We start from the raw sequence: 22040 nt of genomic DNA on the forward strand, positions 1-22040 counted from the left end.
ATTAATCCTATACAGAATTGCAGAATAAAATACATTTCCATTTTTTTTATTTCGTGTGCTATGATGGCACAAAATCCACTTGCACCTCAGCTTCAAAGAGGAAAACAGGTACACTATTCTTACTATTATGTTAGTGTCAACATCCTGTGCAGCTTTGTACAATTGTCAAACAAATTGAGTTTTTACTATGGGAACAAAAGGGTCCTCTCAATCAAGTACATTGCATAAGGAATAAAGATGAATTGCTTTTAACAGTTGAGGAAGGTAGCATAGCTAGCTGTACTAACAATACCCAGGATTTACACAAGTAATGACATTTGGTAGTAGTAGTGGTGGTAGAGAAGAAGTTGAGATTGTGGAGGTTGGAGAGGTGGTGACATTTCCCATTTATTTCATAAAAATGGCGCTGTTCTAGAGAAGTTGTGTGAGTTAGTCTTAGGAGTAGGGTTGTGAGGAGATGGAATATAAATGGTTGTCAAAGTGGTAGGGTCGAAATGACTTGCCCTTGCTGATAGTGGGGGTATGTAAATTGGAGCTCAATTCTGAACAACTTCATAGGTGATGGACAATTTTATTTCAAGACAGAAGGCTTTATATTTTGCCCATCCTTCTTTACTGAAACCTCCCAGCAGCAAAGAAACAGTTAACAATGTGGATTAAAAAATCTGAATATATTATTAAGAAAATATAGTGCCATCAGACTCCTCCCTGTTGCTCTTTCAGTTTTCTCCTTCGCGGCTGTGACGAAGTGCCCTTCGCCACTTGTGCCTGGAGAGGACTAATTGCCAGCCTCCTGCCCTGTGACTATGGCCCCTGGAAGATTTTGCCCTTTTAGATACTTTATTTGGGCATAGTGAATTTTATTAGACTGATTCTGGCCCTTTAAATGCTCTGACAAAGGATCTGCAGTTTTGCTATGCACTTCGGATGCAGAGTGTGAAGAAAACCCCTGTTTTATGGACTTAGTTTGACTGTTTTATTCCCCCCTCTTAGAACACCAGTTAAAACCCTTAATAACTGTCATATTTTCAAACACTGACTGACCCTTTTAACTGTCATTTTTTTTTTCCTCTGAGGAGGAGTTGTTTTGCTGCATGAGTGCTGTTGCTTTTGTGTGCTCATTAAACAGACCTGCTTGACCCTTTCTTGAAGCCTTGGCTCATGTTTGGGGGATGGGATAGGTCTGCAGTGCTGATGGTGTCGGCTGGAGTGCTTGGAATCCTCGGCAAGCACTAGGAGCATCGATTGGTGGAGGTAGTCGGTCAGAGTGCCAGTGGGTCCATCACATTTTGGTGGCAGCGGTGGGATGGCGTCCTAGTGCGAGGAGAAGCAGCTCAGAGACACCGGTAATGTGTTGATCATAGTGAGGGCAAGGCTAGCATGAGTGCAGCGCCCCTGGAAGCAGAGGTGTCCATTGACTTGGAGCAAGCAAGTATGGCATACTCTGACTCTTGCGAAGATTTTCTGGCCGAGGTGAGGCAGCGAGTGGCCTGGTATGGCCCTGAGGTGTCCATGGATACCTTCCAGGCGATCTGGAACCAGGTAACCGTCAAAAGAGAAGCAAAGAGGGACCAAGAATTCCTGCTGGCTAAAGCGAGGAAATTAAGCCTCCAACGAAAGGAGGTTAGCCTCTCTCCCCAGAGGCAGCCGGAGGTACCCGAAGTAGGGGACCTCATAAACTGGTCCTGTGAGGAACCCCAACAGGCAGGTGGAGATGGGACCGAGGTCTCTCTACCGGACCGACAGGGATGCTGGGCAGTCGGCCCAGATCCCCAACTGTACCTGGAGCTACCAGCAGAGGAGGCAGGTGGTCCTTATTCCCAAGTCCTGGGGGACCTCATAGACTTGCACTGGGAAGAACCTCAAATGGCTGGTGGAGATGGGACCGAGGTCTCTCTACTGGCCCTACAGGGATGCTGGGCAGCCGGCCCAAATCCCCAGTTACAGCCAGAGCTACAGAGAGAGGAGGCAGGTGGTCCTTATTCCCAAGTCCTGGGGGACCTCATAGACTGGCACTGGGAGGAACCTCAAATGGCAGGTGGAGATGGGACCGTGGTCTCTCTACCGGCCCTACAGGGATGCTGGGCATCCGGCCCAGATCTCCAACTGCAGTTGGAGCCCCAGGGAGAGGAGGCAACCGGGCTTTTTCCCCAACGGCAGTGTGAGCTTCAAGGAGAGGAGACAACCGGTCTCGCTCCCCAGCGGCAGCAGGAGTACCAGGAGGAGGAGGTAGGCGACCTCTCTTCTCCACAGCCAACCCCTAACCCGGTACTGGGTTTAGTGGAGAAGATGTTAGCCTCCACTGACCCCCTTCCAGCAAAAGAGCTGGCATCCGGACAGAGCATTGCTGGCCTCTGCCCATTAGTTCCCCTCAGCAACCTGGGACATACAGGCCAGAGCCGGACACCAGAAATCACCAGGGGCAGTAATGGTGTATTGTGGGTGGGCTACTCTGTTAACTGTTTATTGTGGGTGGGCCACTCGACTAACTCAGGTACTGACCGACAGAAGGTCAGGTACCTGGTTAGTCTCCCCCCCAGAGGGAAGATGTGTGACGAAGTGCCCTTCGCCACTTGTGCCTGGAGAGGACTAATTGCCAGCCTCCTGCCCTGTGACTATGGCCCCTGGAAGATTTTGCCCTTTTAGATACTTTATTTGGGCATAGTGAATTTTATTAGACTGATTCTGGCCCTTTAAATGCTCTGACAAAGGATCTGCAGTTTTGCTATGCACTTCGGATGCAGAGTGTGAAGAAAACCCCTGTTTTATGGACTTAGTTTGACTGTTTTATTCCCCCCTCTTAGAACACCAGTTAAAACCCGTAATAACTGTCATATTTTCAAACACTGACTGACCCTTTTAACTGTCATTTTTTTTTGTTTTCCTCTGAGGAGGAGTTGTTTTGCTACATGAGTGCTGTTGCTTTTGTGCGCTCATTAAACAGACCTGCTTGACCTTTTCTTGAAGCCTTGGCTCATGTTTGGGGGATGGGATAGGTCTGCAGTGCTGATGGTGTCGGTTGGAGTGCTTGGAATCCTTGGCAAGCACTAAGAGCATCGATTGGCGGAGGTGATTGGCGGAGGTAGTCGGTCAGAGTGCCAGTGGGTCCGTCACAGCGGCTTTGACCTGCACCACCTTCTAGCGTCATTTATGACATGCGATCACTACCCTTTCGTGAGACGCCAGCTCCATTTTAGACGGCGGTTTTAGTTTCCTGTCTTGTTATTGCGGCGTAAACACCATTTCTTCAGTGTTCCACAGCCTATTTCGTTAATCCGAAAGGGAAGTTACCTCATATTATAAAGTTACCTCATATTATAAATACTACAATCATAAATATTTATAATTATAAATAGCTTCAACATTCTCTTTCTACAGATTTTATACAAAGACCTGCGATTACCAAACTTTGTCCCCTCCACATTTGAGCTTTTAGTGGGTTACCCCCACTTGCTTCCCTTAGTGGGCTTATTTTTATAACATCTGGATGATTATACCGGTATTCATTGTTAGGTGACCCCCATTTTAGTTTACCTTTATTATTGCAAGGGTGAACACCTTTTACTGTGCTATACTGTTATATATCGATATCGATCTTCAGAATATTGGAACTCGGGAACTTTAACTCCTTAAGGGGTTAAGAGACCTGGCTGGATTTGAACTCTCAGCTCCAGCATCCCAGTGAGGTTCTGTACCTTGTTGTCCACTAGGGGGTTCAGTGTCTGCCTGGATTCATCAGCTACCTGACTCCTTTTCCTGGATTGAGCAGTGCTGATCCACCTGCCAGCCCCTTGCCAATTAGACCCAGCTGCTCCTAATCACTTGGAGGTAAAAACCCAAGGACAGAGTGCAGAATATTTGACAGAGTCCTTACCTCAACATCTGAGGAAAGGGATTTAGGGGTGATTATTTCTGATGACTTAAAGGTAGGCAGACAATGTAATAGAGCAGCAGGAAATGCTAGCAGAATGCTTGGTTGTATAGGTTGTATATAGTGCTCATTCCATTGTACAGAAAACTGGTGAGACTTCACTTGGAGTATTGTACGCAGTACTGGAGACCGTATCTCCAGAAGGATATTGATACTTTAAAGAGTTCAGAGAAGGGCTACTAAACTGGTTCATGGATTACAGGATAAAACTTATAAGAAAAGGTTAAAAGATCTTAACATGTATCGCTTTGGGGGGATATGATAGAAACATTTAAATACATGAAAGGAATCAACACTGTAATGGAGGAGACTATATTTAACAGAAGAAAAACTACCCCAACAAGAGGACAAAGTATTAAATTAGAGGGGCAAAGGTATTACAAATAATATCAGGAAGTATTACTTTACTGAGAGGGTAGTGGATGCATGGAATAGCCTTCCAGCTGTAGTGGTAGAGGTTAACACAGTTAAGGAGTTTAAGCATGCGTGGGATAGGCATAAGGCTATCCTAACTATAAGATAATGCCAGGGACTAATGAAAGTATTTCGAAAATTGGGCAGACAAGATGAGCCATATGGTTCTTATCTGGCGTCACATTCTATGTTTCTAATCAACAGGGTTAAAAGCCAACTCTGCCTGAGGCCTAGTATCTGGTCGTTTGTTTTTCATGCTGTATGTATGTTACCTTGCTGACTGTTTTCCTGGACTCTGACCTCTGCTTGCCTTACCAACTATGATATTCCGCTGCCAGCCCTGACTTCTACTTCTCGCCTGACCCTGCCTTTGGATACCCCTCATCTGTACCCCGCTTTGGTTTTTGCCTCCGTGTGCCATCTCCTGCACCTGGGCTCCAACTCCAGGAAAGCCGTTGCGTGTTTCTTCAATTCATATGGCAAAGAAACAATTTGCAGTTCATCTGCCTTCCCTTCGGCCTTTGTTCCGCGCCATGGTGCTTCACAAAGTCAATGAAACCTGTCATGGCGTTACTTCGCTGTCAAGGAATTCACTCCATTATATACTTGGACGACATTCTAATCATAACTCAAGATCCTCACTCTTCGTCATCATACGGATATGACCTCTGCACTATTCCAAAACCTAGGTTTTGTTATCAATTTCCAGAAATAGATTCAGTGCAGTCAATTCTATTATTGCCCTCCACCAAAATCGGGGCTATCAAAAAGATATTCAAAGATTGAGTGCCCAACAGATAAGTCTACGCACTTGGCACACAGAATAGGCCTCCTCTCTGCATCCATCCAGGCTATATTTCAGGGACAATTGCACTATCAAGCTATGCAACGTTTGAAAACATTTTAACTGCATCGTTCCATGTCCTACGACCAGATGATATCTCTGACAGACGAAGTCAATCTAGAACTCCATTGGCGACTTCACAATATGGATGCATGGAACGGGACTGCCATTTTCGTCTCACAACCGGACTTAGGAACCCGGAAGGCGACGTACATCCACTCTCCCTTCAAGGCCACCTTCAATTTGTTCGCTGGACCGTTTCAGGGAATCTTGGCATGTTGCAGGAGTTTCAAGCACAGATGCGCCTATGCCTCCGCTTGGCAGACGTGGGTCAGCTGGTGTGTGGGAAGGGATATTGATCCCTTTTTGGCATCTCTCACTCATGTGTTGAACTTCTTATCGTTACTATTGACCGAGGCAAATCTTATTGTTCCATTAATGTTTCTCAGTCTGCTATTTTGGCAGCTCATTCTCTGATTGATCAGTCTCCTGTGGGCAAACACCCTTTTGTTTGCAGACCCTTACATGGGATATATCTGGCCAAACCTCCTGTTCCTAGATACTACAATTTCTAGGATGTTTCTCAGGTCTTTTTTTTTTTTTTTTTTATCTTGGCCTTCTAATGATGCTTTATCTGTCAGCTTTCTGCTAAGCCACTTCTCCTTTGTCTTGTGTCTTTCCGAAGAGTCTCAGATATATGTGCCTTCGATTTCCATGCTGTGTCTTTTGCACCCTGGATGGAGTTCACTTTATGATTACAAGATGTACTAAGACCAATTCATTGTCCATTTTTGTATCCATATCTCCCGGACAGACCCGCACTCCGTGTGGCACGTTGTGTTCGTCAATAGATAATCTTACGACCCCTCATTGTGCTCCTTCGGCCCTCTTCTGGTCTCTTATGTCCGGCCTCACAATCCAGTCTTCAGCCCTACGATTGCTTGTTGGATTAGATGGTTACTCATGCTTGCTAATATTGACCCCCCTTTTGGCGCTCATCGGTCAGAGGTGCGGCCACTTCCTCTGCCTTTCAGAGAGGCAGCTCTCTCAGAGACATTACATCTTCTGCAGATTGGTCCAGAAAATCTACTTTTCATACCTTCTACTTCTCATGCTTCTTTGCCTATTGTTTCGTAAAGCTTAATGAAGTGGTCTGGGTGCCAGGTCCAGCTAGGGTTAACCCATTTTTTTTATAAACATAGCAGTTTCAGAGAAACTGCTATGTTTATAAATTGGTTAAGCCTTCCCCCTAATACTCTAGTGGCTGTCTCATTGACAGCCGCTAGAGGCGCTTGCATGATTCTCACTGTGAAAATCACAGTGAGAGCACGCAAGCGTCCATAGGAAAGCATTGTAAATGCTTTCCTATGCGACCGGCTGAATGCGCGCGCAGCTCTTTCCGCGCGTGCGCATTCAGCCGACGGGGCGGAGAGGAGGAGGAGAGCTCCCCGCCCAGAGCTGGAAAAAGGTAAGTTTTACCCCTTTTCCCCTTTCATTGAGCCGGGCGGGAGGGGGTCCCTGAGGGTCGGGGCACCCTCAGGGCACTCTAGTGCCAGGAAAACGAGTGTTTTCCTGGCACTAGAGTGGTCCTTTAAAGTTTTAAAACAGCAAAATATGAAGGCTGCTCCGGTCTTGCCATAAAATTAGGGATTATTCTAGCCTATTGACCAAATACTCTAAATTGTATTAAATATTTTCCTACCTTTGATTTTTTTCACTCCCTATGAGGATTCCTTCTGGTTCCTTTATTCCAATTATTTTTGTATTTTACATATTTATACTTATAGTCCTTATGTTTAGGACTAGTCCAGTTTCAACAACTATTGCTTTACAAAATGTATTTCATATAGTTTTCATTGATGCTAGTTGTATTAGACTTAAAGTGTCTTACTTACATTTTTCACGATGCTAAGTTGTTTTTTCTTGTCCAACTAACCATACTTTCACAATATTTCTCTTTGTTTCTAGTGTGTAGACGTATCTAATGGTTTCTTTGCTGCTGGGAGATTTCAGTAAAATATTTGCCTCCTGTTTTTAATAAAATTTAGATTATTTGTTCACTAGGCTAGAATAGTCCCTTATTTTTTTTAAATCTATTGACAAACAGCATCTGCCGGAACAAACGGTTTGTTGAGGAAAAAAGCAACTCAACACGGTAAGTCCACAAGTTGCATTTTAGTGCATTTAAAAGTTCCTAAATAAATGTAGATCAAGATACCTCTGCTGTTATCAATATGTATATGAAAAACATCTATATGTGCTTCTTTGCTACATATGCATCATATAAATCTCTGTATTTGCCATGTAAGTAATACGAAGGTAGGATCAATCCATATATGAATCTAATAAGTAGGATATGTACAATAAAATGAGACATATTTTTTCATGTATCAGTTTTTAAGCATTGATATGCATACTACAAAAATTGGGGAACTATTTTCTCTTTAGCATAAGAAGATTAACCCCTTCAGGACACATGACATGTGTGACATGTCATGAGTCCCTTTTATTCCAGAAGTTTGGTCCTTAAGGGGTTAAACATATATGACTAAATAAGGCTGCAGATGAGGAAAATGCTAGTAACTCAAGTCATGCTTCAACTCTAATTCAAACAAATATCTAAAATCTGCATTAATTCTGTAATGTTATTATTGACACTACAGTTAGAGAAAGGCAACTTGTACATGTGGAGTACAGAAAGAATATACATATAGCTTTAATTAGATTTGCTTAAGCGTAGGTTACCTCTTTCTCTCAGTATAAGTTCCTCTGTCTCCTTATTCAAATCAGATCTTCCGAATTGGATATCAATGCCTGGTAAGTAAATGTTGGCACCAAAATCAATGAGAAGTTTTACAAAAGCTGTCTTACAGTGATGTAGAAGACAGAATTCTATAACAGAACTGGACTGCTTCATTAATTTATTGTCAATACAGTTATAATCTGGATCAGCCCCATATAAAAGAAGCATTTTAAAACACTCCAAGTTGTCATTTAGAGCTGAAAGGTACAATGGATCAGAGGAGGATACTTTGCGCCTAACGATGGGTATCTTTGTCTTAAGATTGGCTGCTGCCCCATATTCCAAGAGCTTTTTCAGAATGTTGGCTTTTCCCATGCAAGATGCTATCACAACAGGACTTGTATAGGAATTACCACTAGGGTTGGCACCAGCCTTCAGTAGCTCTTCAACACAGTCAAAATGGCCAGCATGCACCGCTGAATAGAGAGGAGTTTCATATGCTGCATTAATGCGGTCCACGTCAGCTCCATTAGCTAATAGGATTTGAATACATTGTATAAAGCCATTATTTGCAGCCAGATGTAGATAAGTAATTGGATTACACCATCCAAAGGCAGTGTTTATCAATCTCTTGTATAAATCTTGAGACAGCAATTCATTCAAGTATTGTGGTTTATCTTTAAACACTGCATCACGTAGTTCGGCCACTGCACGGTTATAGTCATATTTTGTGACGTTTAGCATGTTAAATCTTCTATTTATGCCGTGCTACTGTTTACCAGTTTAAAAGGAGACTTACATTTCTTCTTCTAACCTGTAAGTAAAGAGGAAGAAACATTTACTTAAAAGGGATTTAAACTCTAAGCAGCATAACAATTGCATCATTGTTTAAAAACGTTCGTAAAGGTTTGATTGCAATATTAATTTTACACATAATTCCAAACCCACCAAGACAAGGCCACTGTCCTGGCAGCGTGCAGGGGGAAAACCCCACTACTGTTTGAGGACTCTCATTTACAGCTGTTCCCGGATCTAACTAAGAGCACACTCAGCTGGCGTAAAGGGCTACAACCGAGCCTGCAACACCTAAGAACACAAGACATCCAGTACCGCTGGGGTACACCGAGGCTCGTGACGTTCACCTTTCAAGGGATGAATACCGGGCAAGAAGCCTACAGGAGCTGGACTCTCACCTGACGCAGCTGGGCCTGATAACGCCGCAAGCAGAATCCACAACCACCCTGACCAGGCTGGACCCCACCACAGTAAGAGAGTTTGTGCCCAGATCATCCCGGCGTGCCAACCCAGCGGATGGCACAACGTGAGGGAGAAACACAGGCAGGAAGAGACGCCGAACTACAGGATGCCACAGACCCCGCCGACACACTCAGTGACTATGCATACTATGTCTAAACTTGTTATTTTGCTTGAAGGACACTATGTCAGCGTTTAAATATTTGTTCTCACAATTGTTTCTCTTTTTTTAAATCTTTTTTTACTAATTATTATTTTTATTTTTTTTATTATATTATTATTTTTTGGTTTGTTTGTTGTTCTTTAGGGTGTGATCACCTGTTCTCAACCAAGCTAGAGAGTACCAAAGTACCGCCCCATTCACGAACTCCCTTTCCCACGTTAGAATCAGATGCAGAAGGTGTAAACCACATATAGGTGCCAAGGGGTCATACTGATGTTTAAATACTTTGTTGACTAACATGCTCCCGTTAAAAAATAAAAACCCACTCAGCGGTACACCGTGTCTCAGCCAGTGACAATACTTTTGTTATTATAAGTGACAGTTATGGGCAACAGCCCACATATTGTATTGTTTTCTCTTTATCGCCTGCAATGTGAACAAAATAAAGAATAAAAAAAATTAAGAATTTAAAAAAAACAAAAGAAAGCTTCCTAATTCCCACGGTATCAGGGAGCTATCTACCAAAAGGCTGAAAAACCTAAATGGCTGAAAGAAGACTTAGTATTAGTGAATAAGGGAGCTTTAAATTTCTACTAAATGTCCACTAAACAGTGAGCTGCTCAATGTTGCAAAAAAAAAAAAGAATCGAGCCTCCACCTGTGTCACACGAGTGTGGGCTATTAAACGAATGTCCCGCTAGGACCCCACCCATGAGCGACAGGTGGGGCCAAAAGTAAAAAGAGGAGGAGGGGAACCTATTGTCTCCCTCCCCCTCTCCGGTCCCCACCCATGTGCGGCGGGTGGGGGCCCTAATTAAGAAAAGGAGTGGGTACCTATTGTCTCTCCCCCACCTACGAGCAGCAGGTGGGGCCTCTAAATAACAAATGTAATCTCCCCCCACCGGTGATTAGAAGTCCAAAAGCCCCTAGTCACCTCCCATGCCAATAAAATTAAACCCTACCCTACCCCCTCACCCTGAAAATAGTTAGGGGGAACAAAAAAACCCCAAAATATCTGTAAATTAAAAAAAAAAAAAAATAATTCATACTTACCATTAGATGTCTTCTCTTTTCTTAAACCTTTTTTCAGCCCCAAAAAAGGCCAAATAAAAATCCATTATTCCCATCGAACTTATAAAATAAAATCCGAGTGCAAGGTAAAAAAACACTCCAAAAAAAGAAAAGCAACGCAAAAAAAAAAAAAAATCCATCTTCACCCAGGGATGGCACCGTGCAAAATGAGCTCTGCAGGGCAGGAAAGGCTTATACAATTTCTAGGATGTTTCTCAGGTCACCCTGCAATTTCACTCATAGAGGTCTTATTGGTTGGCTTAGACCAAGGCTCAAATTTCACCAACTTGCAAGGCTCAAATTTAACCAACCGATAAGAGCACCCTGAGTCAGATTGCACGGCGTGGGAAGGCTTTTCCCCGCCCTGCGGAGCTCAGTCTGCGCATTGCCCTCCCTGGATGAAGATGGATTTTTCTGTGTTTTTTTTACTTTGCACTTGGGTTTTAGATTATATTCTAAGTTCGATGGGAATAATGGATGTAGTGGAGCTGCAATCCTAACACACCAAATCTCTACTGGAATCCTCTAGAGCTGGAAGAAAATGCTTTATAGTATTTATAGCCCATTCCCCCAGTAACTGGACTACACACAGGTCTGGGAGTCAACTGATCTTTATTAGCCCACACACAGCGTCTCCAGGGCAAGTTTACAGAGAATTTTCCCAAGAGGCTCTGGGTCTGAGAGTTAATTGAGCTGGGAAAACATGATTAATCAATTATCTCTCAGATCCAGGGAATAAAAAAAATATCACAAAACACCCAAAAACATAATACAATATTACAGGAACCCCAAAATTCTTATATCCCCGAATAGCCTGTATCTGAGTGCACAACATATCCGAAAAGTGCTTAGATTGGTTCGGTGGAACGAGATCGCTTTTCGGGAGAAGATCTCACCTTTGTTTCGGGAGTTCCTGCACGAACACCGACGAACGCTCCCCCTGTCTCTTAGGTAGTGAATGCCTCCCCCCAGTCAGTAGATCATATCTCCCGAACGTGGTTCGTTTAGTTGGTCGGGAAAGTATACAGGCAGCAGTACCATCTTGACCGGGATTCGCAAGAATGTGTAGCCGAAATTAGTTCCATGCACTCGACGACCAAGTACCGCTGCCTGTGTTCGGGAGACAAAATGCGTTAACAGCCAGGGGTGCTTGGTGTTCTAAGTCAATAAAAGGGGGGGAACCACACAGGAACAGGGAGTACAGATCTGTTCGCAAGAACTCAATATGGGTTCGGGAAACCGCAGGGACTGATGCCCGGTCCACCACAATGGATTTTTATTTGCCCTTTTTTGGAGCTGAAAAAAAGAAGGTTTAAGAAAAAAGAAGACATCTACACCCTGTTCCAAATTATTATGCAAATTCTATTTAAATGTCACAAAGATTAAATATTTTTTTCAGTTTTTCAGTTTAACTCATGGATGGCATTGTGTCTCAGGGCTCTTTTGATCATTGAAAACAAGCTCGGACACCTGTGATAATTAGATGGCCAGGTGAGCCCAATTTAAGGAAAAACTACTAAAGGACGGTGTTCCACATTATTAAGCAGAGCACCATTTTCATGCAATATGGGGAAGAAAAAGGATCTCTATGCTGCCGAAAAGAGTGAAATGGTTCAATGCCTTGGACGAGGTATGAAAACATTAGATATTTCACGAAAACTTAAGTGTGATCATCACACTATTAAGAGATTTGTGGCTGATTCAGAGCACAGACGGGTTTGTGCAGATAAAGGCACATTGAGGAAGATTTCTGCCAGATTCATGCATCGGATCAAGAGAGCAGCTGCTAAAATACCATTACATAGCAGCAAACAGATATTTGAAGCTGCTGGTGCCTCTGGAGTCCCATAGACATCAAGGTGTAGAGTCCTCCAGAGTCTTGCAACTGTGCATAAACCTTCTATTCGGCCACCAATAACCAATGCTCACAAGCAGAAATGGCTGCATTGGGCAGAGAAATACACGAAGACTCATTTTCAAACAGTCCTGTTCACTGATGAGTGCCGTGCAACCCTGGATGGTCCAGATGGATAGAGTAGTGGATGGTTGGTGGACGGCCACCCTGTTCCAACAAGGCTGCAACGTCAGCAAGGCGGTGGTGGAGTCATGTTTTGGGCCGGAATCATGGGAAGAGAGCTGGTCGGCCCCTTTAGGGTCCCTGAAGGTGTAAAGATGACCTCTGCAAAGTATGTGGAGTTTCTGACTGGCCACTTTCTTCCCTGGTACAGAAGGAAGAACTATGCTTTCCGTAATAAAATCATCTTCATGCATGACAATGCACCATCTCATGCTGTAAAGAATACCTCTGCATCAATGGCTGCTATGGGGATAAAAGGAGAGAAAGTCATGGTGTGGCCTACATCCTCCCCTGACTTCAATCCTATTGAGAATCTTTGGAGCATCCTCAAGTAAAAGATCTATGAGGGTGGGAGGCAGTTTACAAACAGCAGCTCTGGGAGGCTATTCTGACATCTTGCAAACAAATTCAAGCAGAAACTGTCCAAAAACTCACAAGTTCAATGGATGTAAGTCTTGTGAAGCTGCTAACAAATAAAGGGTCCTATGTTAAAATGTAACGTGACCGGTTAAAATGTTTAAAAAGTTAAAATGTTGTTATAAGTTTGATTGAAATTGCTTTTGATTTCAGTAAATATGCTGCAAACACAACAAATGAAAATTTTCAGTTCTTTACAACCTATAAAGTGTTTTGAAACTTACTGTGCATAATAATTTGGAACAGTGCATTGTAAGTTTTTTATGTTTAAAAAAAATACTGTTGTCATTAGGAATTTTGTTCAATAAAATTTGAATGGTACTCTTAATAGTTACCCCAACTATTTTTAGGGTAAGGGGGGCAAGTAGGGTTTAATTTTATTGGGGTGGGGGGTGACTAGGGCGGGATTTTTACATTTAGTCCCAACCGTCGTCAATAGGTAGGAACTGGGGGGAGACAATAGGTACCCTCCTCCTCTTGTTACTTCGGGCCCCCACCCGCCGCTCATTGGTGTGGGCTGGGGGCAGACCCGTTCCGTTAATTAACCCCCACTAGCTGGGCACGGGTGGGGGAGGACACTATGTCCTCCCCTGGTTATTATTTTTCTAGATGCCTTACCATCTTTTTTTTTTTAGAACAGTGAGCAGCCACTGGCTTTTAATCTCCCTAATGCTATTATGGGGGTCAAATTGACCCACATAGACTGGGGGTATGAGGGAGTTGGGAAGTGACAGGAAGCACTGCTCCCCACCACTTCTAATTTCACATATTACAAGGAGGAAACCGCGAGCCGGTAGCTCCCTCCTTGTAATAAACTAAACAAAGAGATCTTCATTCATTAGTTTGAAATTTCCATTCATTAATTTGTATTTCTGACGAATGAATGAATTGACGAAATTCCCGTCCGAATGCCCAAGTTTTTTATCTAGTGTGGGCAGATGATGTGTCCCACAGGGCCTTCATCTGCCCACACAAAGATGGCGGAGCCCAGGACCTGGGTCTGGGCATAAAATAATTTATAAAAAATGGTAAAATGGGGGGGCCTAAGGGCATTTGAGGGTGACTAAAGCCACAATACAATGTATTGCAGTCAGAAGAGGAGGTTTAAAAAACCAAAAAAGGATGCAGCCATGACAGTGCCGCTTTAAATAAATTATGACACGGTATAATATGTTATGTGCTGTTGCTCATCTGAGGTTGTATTTACCTAATTTTAAGACCTGCTAAGGAACAGAAGATTGTTACGGTATGTCCTGACATGTAAAACCAAAGAATTCAAAGAGGGTGACTTTATATACCTAATACAGATAAAGGAAATGCATACGCACACAAAATACAGTGTTCAATTGTACAAGGCTTCTCTAAATCACCCATTCCAGCAAACAAACAAGAGGGCTCAGTTACACCACATGGCCATACTGTGTCGATGGGTCCTACACCATATATTTTGTTCTTTGTAGCGGCACCACTGCTTAGAAATAAATTTTCTGGGTGTTCCTCCAATTCCCTTTTTTCTATGTAGATTTGAAATTGAGACCATATTCTTATTGGGCTGAGAACTACACCCATCCACTAAAGGTGTCCCTTAGGAGAAAACCACAGGAAAGCATAAATTAAGGAGTGTCTGGAAGCAGTTTAATCTGTAAGTATTGCAAGTTAGCATGTTAATGTACTGTGTTAAAATTGGTGTAGGACACATTGATGCTGTGACGTGATGATGGGCTTAACACGGTATGGCCAGGGCCGTCTTTAATTTGGATTGGATCCTGGGCAAGCATTTACTTGGGCCCCCCGGACTACATATAGATACGCACAAATACACTACCTGACACACACACGCAGATACACACTGGCCGCATATAGATATACACAAGAACATACAGATACACACAGACTACATATAGATACACTGACACACACATAGACACACACAGATACAAACACTGGCATGCATGCAGATACAAAGGTACACACACTGACTTCATATAGATACACCGACACACATACAGACACACAACCTGACACACATGCAGATATACAGATACAAACACTGACACATACAGATACACACACAAATGGACAACATACAGATACAGAGACACATTCTGACAGACGTACTGACACAGACAGCCATACTGAAACACATATACACAAAGACATACTGAACCACACAGACATACAGATACACTGACAGACATACCGGCACATATACACACAGACAGATGGACATACTGAAACACACATACACAGACAGACATATTGACAAACACAGACATACAGAACCACATGGACACTGACAGACGCACACATACACACAGACAGACAGACATACTGAAACACACATACTGACACACTGACAGACACACACACACACACACAGACATACTGACAGACATACGGACACACTGACAGACTCACACACACACACACACACACACACACAGACATACTGACACACTGACAGACATACACACATACACTGACAGACATGCACACATACTGAACCACACAGACACTGACATACTCACACACACAGACATACAGATACACTGACAGACATACTGGCACACTAACACATACACATATACATATATACTGACACTGACACACACACACTCATGCAAAATTTGATAACCACCCTCCAGTTTCTTAACTTTTCCTGGAGGGTGGCTTCCCTGGGGTCCAGTGGGCTGGCTGGGAGTTAAGCTCTCCCGGCCTGGCCCCCTCCGGAACAGCTTCTTCCTCCCGCGCGGCTCCTGTTTCTGTGGGAGGAAGTGACGCGCGGCTGTCACTTCCTCCCAGTCGGCTGCCGAAAAGCAAGGGCCCGGTCGCGCTGTTAAAGCGCCACAGCGCCAGACCGGGCCCCTGCTGACACAGGCCCACCGGGTGGTCCTAAGTGCATGGGCCACCCGATGGGCCCCCATAGTTTGCGGGCAGAGGGCAAATGGAGCAGCTGTCTTGGGCCCCCCAGCAGGGACAGGGCCCGGGGCAGCTGCCCTGTTTGCCCCACGTTAAAGATGGCCCTGGGTATGGCCATGTGGTGTAACGAAGTCCCCATGTTTGTTTGCTGGCATGAGTGATTTTGAGTAACCATGTAAAATTTAAAACGGTATTTTTTATTTTATTATTATTTATATAGCGCCATCAGATTCCGTAGCGCTGTACAATGAGTGGACTAACAGACATGTGTGGCAAACCCAGCCACTTCTGACGTATATGTATCGTATGTTGTCCATAGGCTGAATGTATACTGCAAGTCGTTACCTGTGATAATGCTATGTACAGCCGTTCGCCGTACGAATGTGGGCTCCCCAGGTAGACCACACCTTCACCAGTTGTGTGGCACCAAGTAACCGAGTGCATCCCGGTTGCAATCGGTATTTCAAGGCTCTCCTAGGTGGCCGCCGATCGGCTACCGACCATGCGGCGGTCGGCCATCTTGGATCCTTTGTCTCTGCAGCGGTGTTCGGTCGTCGAGAGCCTGGAACGGAAAACGGCTACTCGATGAGTGAACACCGCTAGACTTTCAGAGCGTTCGGGAGTCCCGCGTTCGGTGCATATTATGCCCTGTACTTATCCGGTACTTTTAAAACCACTTTAATGTTTTATCGTATTATGTGCGGCGTTCGGTCAATTCAGCTGGGATCGGAGCGGTATTCTCCCAAGGTGTGCGCCCCGACCCCAGCTATCTACCGAACGTTCGATTATTATAAAGTACCGAGTATTGTGTGAATTGTGTATTTTAAGGTCAATTGTCGGTTTTGCTGCACGAGGAGATAATCCACTTAAGCGTCCATTTTGGTAGGAGTATCCTTCTCGTGCAGCAATGCCTGTTGGGAAAGTCGCAGTGCATGTTGGGAGAAATCCCCTGGAATTACTGTCTGGAAACCCCTTGCATGGGGAACTGTATAAATATGCTACCTGTGAATAAACCGAGTTAGTTGACTCCCAAACTGTGTTTCGTCCGGTTATTGGGAGGATGGGGAATATTGCCGTGCTTTCTGTCGTGACTGTGGATTTCCTGAGGATACCAACGGATATCGTGGACTAATATACTGCGTTCCGTAACAATTGGTGGCAAGCGACGGGATCCGAACCTTACAGCCGAAAAACGGAGTTCGTGTAACTGGAACTACCGAACGAGGAAAGCAAAGGCAATTCGTATGGAGATTGACTATACCATACTGAAGCGACAGACGTTAAAGGAACTACTGGAAGCCAGAGGGAAAGTAGCCAGCAGCAAAAACAAGGCGACAATCATTGCCGAGCTGATGGAGGGAGACCAAGCCCGCAGCGCTACCCCCCCGGTAGTTATGGAGGAAACGCTCTATGAAAGAGAAATGAGGACCAGGCTAGCGTTTTTGCCGCAACCGATATCAGATGCCATGTTAAATATGGTAATGGCAAATGTGCAGGAATATGTTATGGCACACAGCCCGCAACACACCCTGGCTCGAACCGAGTCAAACCCAGGGTCCCTCTACAACCCAGTAAAGCCCAAGATCCCGTACCAGGCCTTCAGGGCTTTTTGCGAGGAAAAGGACGAGATAGACGGGTACTTGCAGGACTTTGAAAGACTGTGTGATCTGCATGAGCTAGAACGGTCCGTATGGGTGCAACTGCTAGCAAGCAAACTAGCAGGTCGGGCAGCCGAAGCGTACCGTGCTGTACCCAGTGAGGACAGCAAAGATTATGCCAAAGTAAAGCGTGCAATCTTGGAGAGGTATGCCATTACCCCAGAGGCATACCGGCGCAAGTTCCGACACTTACGCAAACCAGAGCGAGATTCGCACGCAGAATGGGCACACAAATTGGATCAAGCCTCCCAAGGGTGGATCCAGGCCAGCAACGCCACCACCATGGAGGAATTGCGCCAGCTGATGTTGCTGGAACAATTTTTTAATGGATTATCCCCGGAGACGCAAGAATGGGTACGGGATAGGAAACCCCTTACCCTAACGGAAGCGGCTAGATTGGCCGATCAACATTTTGATGCCCGGAGACCCCAGGGACCCGTAGCCAAAAGCTACTCCCGACCCCCAGGACTACCTAGCGCCACAACACCCCTAGCGCCCACCGCTGCCCCGTTCCGTCCCTCACAAGGACAGATACCGCCACCGTCCAGATACAACGGGCGGGCCAACATCCAATGCCATTCCTGCAAACAATGGGGGCATATGGCCCGAGAGTGCACCCAGAATCGCAGCAGGCCCACCTGGAATCAGGGCCGTCCAAACCCCGCACCCAGGGCGGCTGCTCACCATTACCAGAGGGACCCCGCCACTCAGGATTTATGGAGTGTGCAGGCGGAGGAACCTCTGGGCATTTTGCACGAAGTCATGTCGGTCCGAGCCACTGATAACCGGCAGCATCACCGACAACTGGTAACTCTTGAGGGAACCGAAGTGCAGGGTCTGCGAGATTCGGGAGCTACCTTAACCCTGGTAGCCCCCCATTTGGTTTCGGAGGGCACGCATACCGGCGGATCTGTGGCCGTTCGGGTAGCCGGGGGAGCTGTATACCGACTACCCACGGCGAAAGTACATTTGAACTGGGGTGCGGGAGAGGGGACAGTAGAAGTGGGACTAATGCAGAACTTACCAGCAGATGTTGTGTTAGGGAATGATTTGGGTCAGATGACCTCTGCCTTTGTTCCGCAGGCACCCTACCAGGAAGCCCATCCAGTAACCACACGGCAACAGGCACGCACCACGGCTACACCGATACACTCTGAGGCTCAGGTAAGAGACCACGACCCTCACCCGACTTCCATATCCTGGGATACCCCGACTACCTTTATCACCGAAGTACAGACCGATCCCACTCTACAAGTCTATAGGGACCGGGCACAAGCTGTCCAGGCCGGGCTAGAGGGGGAGCATTACACGTGGGAAAAAGAGTTACTGTACCGTATCACGGCCAAGGACGTGGGGGGGTCCGTCACTTTGACGAACAAACAACTAGTGGTACCCCGGAAGTATAGGCAGGAGCTGCTCAGAATTGCTCACGATATCCCCTTATCAGGACACCTAGGGATGACCCGTACCCGGTACCGCCTAACGCACGCGTTTTTCTGGCCCGGAATCTCACAGGATGTGCGACAATATTGCACGTCCTGCGACGTCTGCCAGAGAGTAGGAAAACGAGGGGATCGCCACAAGGCCAAGTTATGCCCCCTTCCCATTATCGCCGAACCCTTCAGCAGGGTCGCCGTAGATATAGTAGGGCCCCTGCCAAAACCCAGTCCTTCTGGGAAGAAATACATTTTAACTGTGGTGGACTACGCCACCCGATATCCCGAAGCGGTAGCCCTCTCTAACATTCACGCTGAAACCGTGGCGGAAGCTCTAATAAAAGTATTTTCCCGAGTAGGGTTCCCCCAGGAGATAATATCTGACCGGGGCACCCAATTTACTGCGGAGGTTACCCAACAGATGTGGAAAGTGTGTGGCATTAAGCCCATAGTCAATTCAGCCTACCACCCCCAGTCCAATGGACTATGTGAACGCTTTAATGGGACGCTGAAGCAGATGCTTCGGACGTTCGGGGAAACCCACAAAGACTGGGAGAGATTTCTACCTCACCTGCTCTTTGCGTATAGAGAGGTTCCCCAAGAATCGACCGGGTTCTCCCCATTCGAACTACTGTTCGGGAGAAGAGTACGGGGACCTTTAAACTTAATTAGGGAGCACTGGGAGGGGGAGAGTATCGCTAGCGAAACCCCTATAGTATCGTACGTACTGGAGTTCCGAGACCGACTGGAGGCGCTAACCCAGGCCGTACACACCAACCTCCAGGCGGCCCAACAACGTCAGCGGCGATGGTACGATAGGGGAGCCAGGGACCGCAGCTTTCAAGTGGGGCAGAAGGTTTTAATTTTAAAACCTGTCCGCACAGATAAGCTGCAGGCCATCTGGCAAGGCCCATACCAGGTAGTGGAGCAGCGATGCGACACTACCTATGTGATTGGCCCCTGCTCCGGGGTAGGGAAGAGACGCATGCTTCACGTCAACCTGCTCAAACCCTACCACGAGCGGATAGAGGATGTGACGGCAATCTGTGCCTCAGCCATGGAAGATCAGGAGAACTTACCACTACCTGATCTGCTAGAACAGGAAGAGCCAGTAGAGCCCTCCCGGGGGGTTCAACTGGGGGAGCGGCTAAGCCCTCGCGAGCGTGCCCAGATACAGGCGCTGATCGTAGCTAAAGGGGCTACGTTCTCTAATTTACCTGGGTACACTCCGCTGGCCACCCACCGAGTTGAAACCCCGGGACAGCTACCTATGCGGCAGGCACCATATAGGGTCCCGGAATCAGTCCGGACTCATATGAAGGCCGAGCTGGATGAAATGCTGCAGTTAGGGGTTATCGAACCCTCAGATAGCCCCTGGGCATCACCGGTAGTCCTGGTGCCTAAAAAGGACGGCACGACCCGATTCTGCGTTGACTACCGGAGGCTGAATGACAAGACCGTGTCTGACGCCTACCCGATGCCCCGTATAGACGAACTGCTAGATAAAATGGCACGGGGCCAGTATCTCACTACAATTGACTTATGTAAGGGATACTGGCAGATTCCTTTAGCCGATGATGCCATCCCCAAGTCGGCGTTTGTCACCCCGTTTGGCCTGTACCAGTTCAAGGTCATGCCCTTCGGGATGAAAAACGCTCCGGCTACTTTTCAGCGGATGGTAGATCGACTACTGGACGGCTTCCAGGACTATGCCTGTGCCTACCTGGACGACATAGCCATCTTCAGCCAGACTTGGGAAGATCACCTCCAACATATAGGGGCGATCCTAGATCGTATTGGGGGAGCGGGGTTAACGCTGAAACCGAGTAAGTGCCACATAGGGATGGCCGAGGTGCAGTATCTAGGACACCGAGTAGGGTGTGGGCAGCAGAGACCCGAGCCAGCCAAAATTGAGGCCGTGGCCAAGTGGCCTACCCCCAGGACCAAAACCCAGGTGCTAGCGTTTCTAGGGACTGCAGGGTATTATAGGAAATTTGTACCCGACTACAGTACCCTGGCCAAACCCCTGACGGACCTGACCAAAAAGAACCTTCCCCGACTGGTTGTCTGGGCCCCAGAGTGTGAGCAGGCATTCCAACAGCTCAAGACCGCACTAACTAATGCTCCTGTGTTAATGGCTCCTGATCCAACTAAAAGATTTCTTGTCCACACAGACGCTTCAATGTTTGGATTGGGGGCAGTGCTGAGCCAAGTGGGAGCCGATGGCGGAGAACATCCCGTAGCCTACTTAAGCCGCAAGTTGTTGCCCCGCGAAGTAAGCTACGCCGCCATCGAGAAAGAATGCCTGGCCGTGGTGTGGGCCCTTAAAAAGTTACAGCCGTATTTGTATGGACAACCTTTTTCCTTACTCACAGATCATAACCCGTTGGTATGGCTAAACCGTGTATCTGGAGACAATGCCCGGCTGTTGCGCTGGAGTTTGGCGCTGCAGCCCTTTGACTTTACCATCCACTACCGACCAGGAAAACAAAACGGTAACGCCGACGGGTTATCCAGACAAACAGAATTAGAAAAATTATCTGTGAGTACTCCCCCGGACATCCCCAAGCCGATCCGTTGGGATCAGACTGTGTATGCCGGCTTGGTTCTGGGGGAGCATTGTGGCAAACCCAGCCACTTCTGACTTATATGTATCGTATGTTGTCCATAGGCTGAATGTATACTGCAAGTCGTTACCTGTGATAATGCTATGTACAGCCGTTCGCCGTACGAATGTGGGCTCCCCAGGTAGACCACACCTTCACCAGTTGTGTGGCACCAAGTAACCGAGTGCATCCCGGTTGCAATCGGTATTTCAAGGCTCTCCTAGGTGGCCGCCGATCGGCTACCGACCATGCGGCGGTCGGCCATCTTGGATCCTTTGTCTCTGCAGCGGTGTTCGGTCGTCGAGAGCCTGGAACGGAAAACGGCTACTCGATGAGTGAACACCGCTAGACTTTCAGAGCGTTCGGGAGTCCCGCGTTCGGTGCATATTATGCCCTGTACTTATCCGGTACTTTTAAAACCACTTTAATGTTTTATCGTATTATGTGCGGCGTTCGGTCAATTCAGCTGGGATCGGAGCGGTATTCTCCCAAGGTGTGCGCCCCGACC

At 46.4% G+C, this 22040-nt stretch overlaps 1 protein-coding gene across 1 annotated transcript; it reads right to left on the reverse strand.

Annotated features, from left to right (window-relative positions):
• Positions 1–7905: 7905 nt before the first annotated feature.
• LOC134572956 (ankyrin repeat and SOCS box protein 12-like) lies at positions 7906–8676 on the reverse strand. The gene has a single exon (XM_063432299.1). It carries the CDS (start codon positions 8674–8676, stop codon positions 7906–7908), a length of 771 nt encoding a protein of 256 aa, XP_063288369.1.
• Positions 8677–22040: the final 13364 nt, after the last annotated feature.

This window comes from Pelobates fuscus, chromosome 9 (assembly GCF_036172605.1).
Source record: "Pelobates fuscus isolate aPelFus1 chromosome 9, aPelFus1.pri, whole genome shotgun sequence".
Lineage (NCBI taxonomy): Eukaryota > Metazoa > Chordata > Amphibia > Anura > Pelobatidae > Pelobates > Pelobates fuscus.

What these genes read in the sequence shown, in the direction of transcription:
- LOC134572956 (XM_063432299.1), bottom strand. Translation starts at nt 8,676, where the DNA reads ATGCTAAACGTCACAAAATATGACTATAACCGTGCAGTGGCCGAACTA.